At 42.8% G+C, this 3,953-nt stretch overlaps 1 protein-coding gene across 1 annotated transcript in view; it reads right to left on the bottom strand.

The window, feature by feature from the left end:
• SMYD2 (SET and MYND domain containing 2) overlaps positions 1–1,951 on the bottom strand; it is a gene marked incomplete at its 5' end in the record, with an annotated part of 31,136 nt that extends 29,185 nt beyond the window's left edge. Inside the window, one exon of the mRNA XM_009868316.1 lies at positions 1,888–1,951. Coding sequence (XP_009866618.1) covers positions 1,888–1,951 — 64 coding nt within the window. The remainder of the gene's footprint in view (positions 1–1,887) is intronic.
• Between the last annotated feature and the right edge of the window lie 2,002 nt (positions 1,952–3,953).

Below are 3,953 nucleotides of genomic sequence, written 5' to 3' on the forward strand. Positions count from 1 at the left end.
CCCTGCCAACGCTCCAGGCCTGGGGAGCGGCTGGAGAGCTGCCAGGCAGAGAGGGAACTAGGGGTGTTGGTGGACAGCCACATGAACATGAGCCAGCAGTGTGCCCAGGTGGCCAGGAAGGTCAACAGCATCCTGGCCTGTGTCAGGGATGGTGTTGCCAGACGGAGCAGGGAGGTGATCATGCCCCTGTACTCGGCTTTGGTGAGGCTACATCTCGAGTACTGCATCTAGTTTTGGGCCCCCCACTACCAGAGGGACACTGAAGTGCTGGAGAGGGTACAGAGGCGGGCTACCAAGCTGGTAAAGGACATGGAACATATGGTCTATGAGAAACGGCTGAGGGATCTGGGGCTGTTTAGCCTGGAGGAGATTGAGGGAAGACCTTATCACTCTCTACAACTACTTGAAAGGAGGCTGTAGCAAGGTGGGGGTTGGTCTGTTCTCCCTAGTCACAAGTGATATGACGAGGGGAAATGGCCTTAAGTTGCGTCAGGGAAGGTTCAGGCTGGATATTAGGAAAAAATTCTTTACTGAAAGGGTTGTCAGGCACTGGAACAGGCTGCCCAGGGAGGTGGTTTAGTCACCATCCCTGGAGGCCTTTAAGAGACAGGTAGATGTTGCACTGAAGGATATGGCTTCGTGGTGTCGATAGGGCTAGGAAAAGGTTGGCCTCTATGATCTTAAGGGTCTCTTCCAGTTGAAACTGTTCTACAATGCTATGATCTTGAGTCCTTCCTGCTGCTTGAAAACCAAAAGGCCATTTGGTTCGCCCACAATTCACTAAGCAGGGAAGGCAGTAGCCTGGGGGAGCAACAGAAGGAAAACTAAGGGGAGGCCAGGTTTGCTTTGCAACTTGTATCTTGTTCTCCCATCACACATCCTTGAAATAAAAGCAGTGGCCATCTTCAAAAGGCTTGGTAACTGAACAGCACAAATCGCAACATCTCCATCCAGATAACGACAACGGAAAATGCTTTGCAGGCAACCCATAAGCTCAACAGTACACTACCACGTAGGAGAAGGTTTGGATTATTTATAGCTGACACACAGTCGCATGCCAGACCTCTGGCAACTCAAATCCTTTATGAGCGTCGTTCTTCGCTCTGTGCTGAGCACCACAGATCTTACATAGCTTGTATTATTCAGCTAGCAATCCAGCTGAGATTTTCACATGTAAACTGCATAATTCTTCCATACCAAGCCGACAACTCACAAAGGTTAGATACTTAAAAAAAACCAGATACTAAAAAAAATAATAAAATCTGAAAGGTGCTTACTCTAGCTTGAAGTACAAATGGAATTAAAAATGGATGCAAATGTTTTGGATGTCTTCATACTGCTCTACTTTCATGTTCCAAGTTGCCAGAAGGAGTGAGTTAGGGAGGAAGCATGGTAGGTTTCAAATGGTTATGACTACTGTCAGCTGTGGTCACTCAAAATATTTGCTAAGATTCTAAAAAAAAAAAACCACTAACCAACCCAAAACCAATGAAAACCCCTTAAGATAGCTATATGGTGATTTCATTTTTCCATTAGATGCACACCCTCCTACCACTTTAGTGAGCTAATGTTAAATTATCTCATTTGTGCTTAAAGAAACAAGTAATATAGACATAATTAGTGAGGTGACAGGCAGCTCTAATCAAAGTCTCAGTGGTACCAAGCCCTGGAGCTACTGATCTTGAAAGACTCATGCAGACCATGCCCAAATCCTGTAATTCTTCAATGCACAACTCCATGGTCAGCATCTGTGGGATGCTGAAACTGACTGGACAGCTGTTAACCATAGCTACAATTAGATACTACCGATGCCACACAAACAAAAAATGGAGTTCAGCAACCTCCGCCCTCCCTACCCTCACATCCTCACAAACTGCATTACCATACCTGACATTCCACGTCGCAGTAGAAGGCCTGTTTACATCTTCCGCACTTGGACAATCCTTCTTTCCTTAAAAAGAAAACAGAGGTTATTCTATTCTAAGTATGAATGAAATATAAATGTATGCTGTATCACTCTGTGCACAATATTTTGCATTCACAGTGAAAACTGTGTTTTCTTCAGAACACAACCACAGCTTGAATACCATCTTCTGACTGCAGACACCTTTTTTATTTTAGAGTTTCAAAAGCAATTTTTTTCGTAACAACAGTTACTATGCAAAAGCACTCTGTTGTACTGATAAATTGCTGGGTTTGGAAACATGCTATTCCATGCTGTTTGACAGACACTATCCTTTTTTGCCACTATATGATAAATACTGAAAGCTAACTTTTCCTTGTTTTCCAAACTTCCCAACTGGTCTTTTTACTTGCTCACCAGTATTAACACTTTGCTTCTGCTCTGCCAGTTCCATTGCTTCTCATCTGGTTACAAAAAGCATGACCATTCTTTTGTGAGTAACCACCTCCAAATACCAAAGCCCAAACATTTTCCATTATTAAATACACTGTTTCATCAACTATAACCACATAGTCTCTTACCGTCCTGCAAATGTCTGCTCTTGGTATCAGCGCATTCTAAGCTGACCTAAGAGTTGTGCTGTCCCTTTTTTGTATTTGTATATATCCCAGCACAGGGAACTGCCAAAGGGAAGGTCCTTTTCTGCTTCAAGGTGCATGTGTTGTAGCAGATCCCATCAAAAATAGAGCATGTGTTACCCAACACGTGACATTTTAGCATGACAGCAGTAAGGATCTCTCAGGGGTATTGAAGACTTTAAAATGCCTACACACCCTCCCTAGTACAAGTAGAAAAGAAAATTTCCTAAGCTGAGGTAAGTTCATTGACATAAAACAAGGGTGAGTGCTCCCGTACAACACAATAGTATACAATACTTCAGAGGTCACTGGTACTTGGAGGCCCTGAGGCACAGCAAGTCTTGCCATTCTCTGTTCTTGAAAAGCAGAAGGTGTAACACGAGCAAGTCAGGCTAATATCATGACTCTGCTTGCTGCTAGTATGTATCTCAAGCAGGGCTACATACTTAAAGTAACAAATACTATCAGATGCAAACACAACCATTCTAGTCTCATTCTGTCCATTTTACTGTAACAGTTTTATGACCACTTAGCAAAGTTTCTCTTCCCAAGAGAAGTGATGGGCCCACAACATTCCTTCTAACACTCTTTGCAAGTCCAACAAGACCAGTACAGAATGCAGTACATGCTAGTTTAGCACTGAATGCAGGCGGGCACAGGCACAAAACACATTCCTCAGTACTGGCAGATCAAGTTACACCACAGAGATATCTTTCCTCTCAGCAGAACCTCATCACCCTGGCGTGGCAGGTTTCACACTACCCCACTGTAGCTGCTGTGGTGCATTTAGTAAATTCCTTGGTCACTGCGCTCCTCCTGCGCTCCATAGGAGAAGGCTGCATGCAGAACAAGCAGCTTCTGGAGATGATATTTAAAAGCTATTCTATCAGATAACTATTATCTCTACAGTACTATTTCTTATCAATGGAAAGTATTCTTTAGTCCTTTTACAGAGAGAAATCTTCTGGATGTGATAAGCAAAACTAACTAGTTTCGTTGGCACAAGGGAATTCGTGTTTATGCACAAAAGAAAAACCACAAACAAACCAACCTCAGGGGCTAGGAAAAACCCCCGTTGTGAAGAAAAACAGAAAATCACCTCAGTTCTACAGTTCTTCAAATTAATGGGACTCACTTCACCAGCTTCACTAGAACTGCATTATAGGCTCATATGCAAAGACAGAGATGAATAAAGTGACTAAGTCATAAGTAGATAATGTAATGAGGAAAGAAAAAGGACAAGGTTAAGAGAAAAAAGTGAGTTAAGATGAAGGGACAAGAGATGAAAAGACCTCCTGGAGTGTAATAATTATATTCTTCAGTCTGCCTCTGCCTACATATACAAGCATTACTTAAGTATTGACAAAAATAGCAAAAGTACAATGGTGGTTTTCCTTTACTGAGGCAAACAT

This window comes from Apaloderma vittatum, unplaced genomic scaffold (assembly GCF_000703405.1).
Source record: "Apaloderma vittatum isolate BGI_N311 unplaced genomic scaffold, ASM70340v1 scaffold12534, whole genome shotgun sequence".
Lineage (NCBI taxonomy): Eukaryota > Metazoa > Chordata > Aves > Trogoniformes > Trogonidae > Apaloderma > Apaloderma vittatum.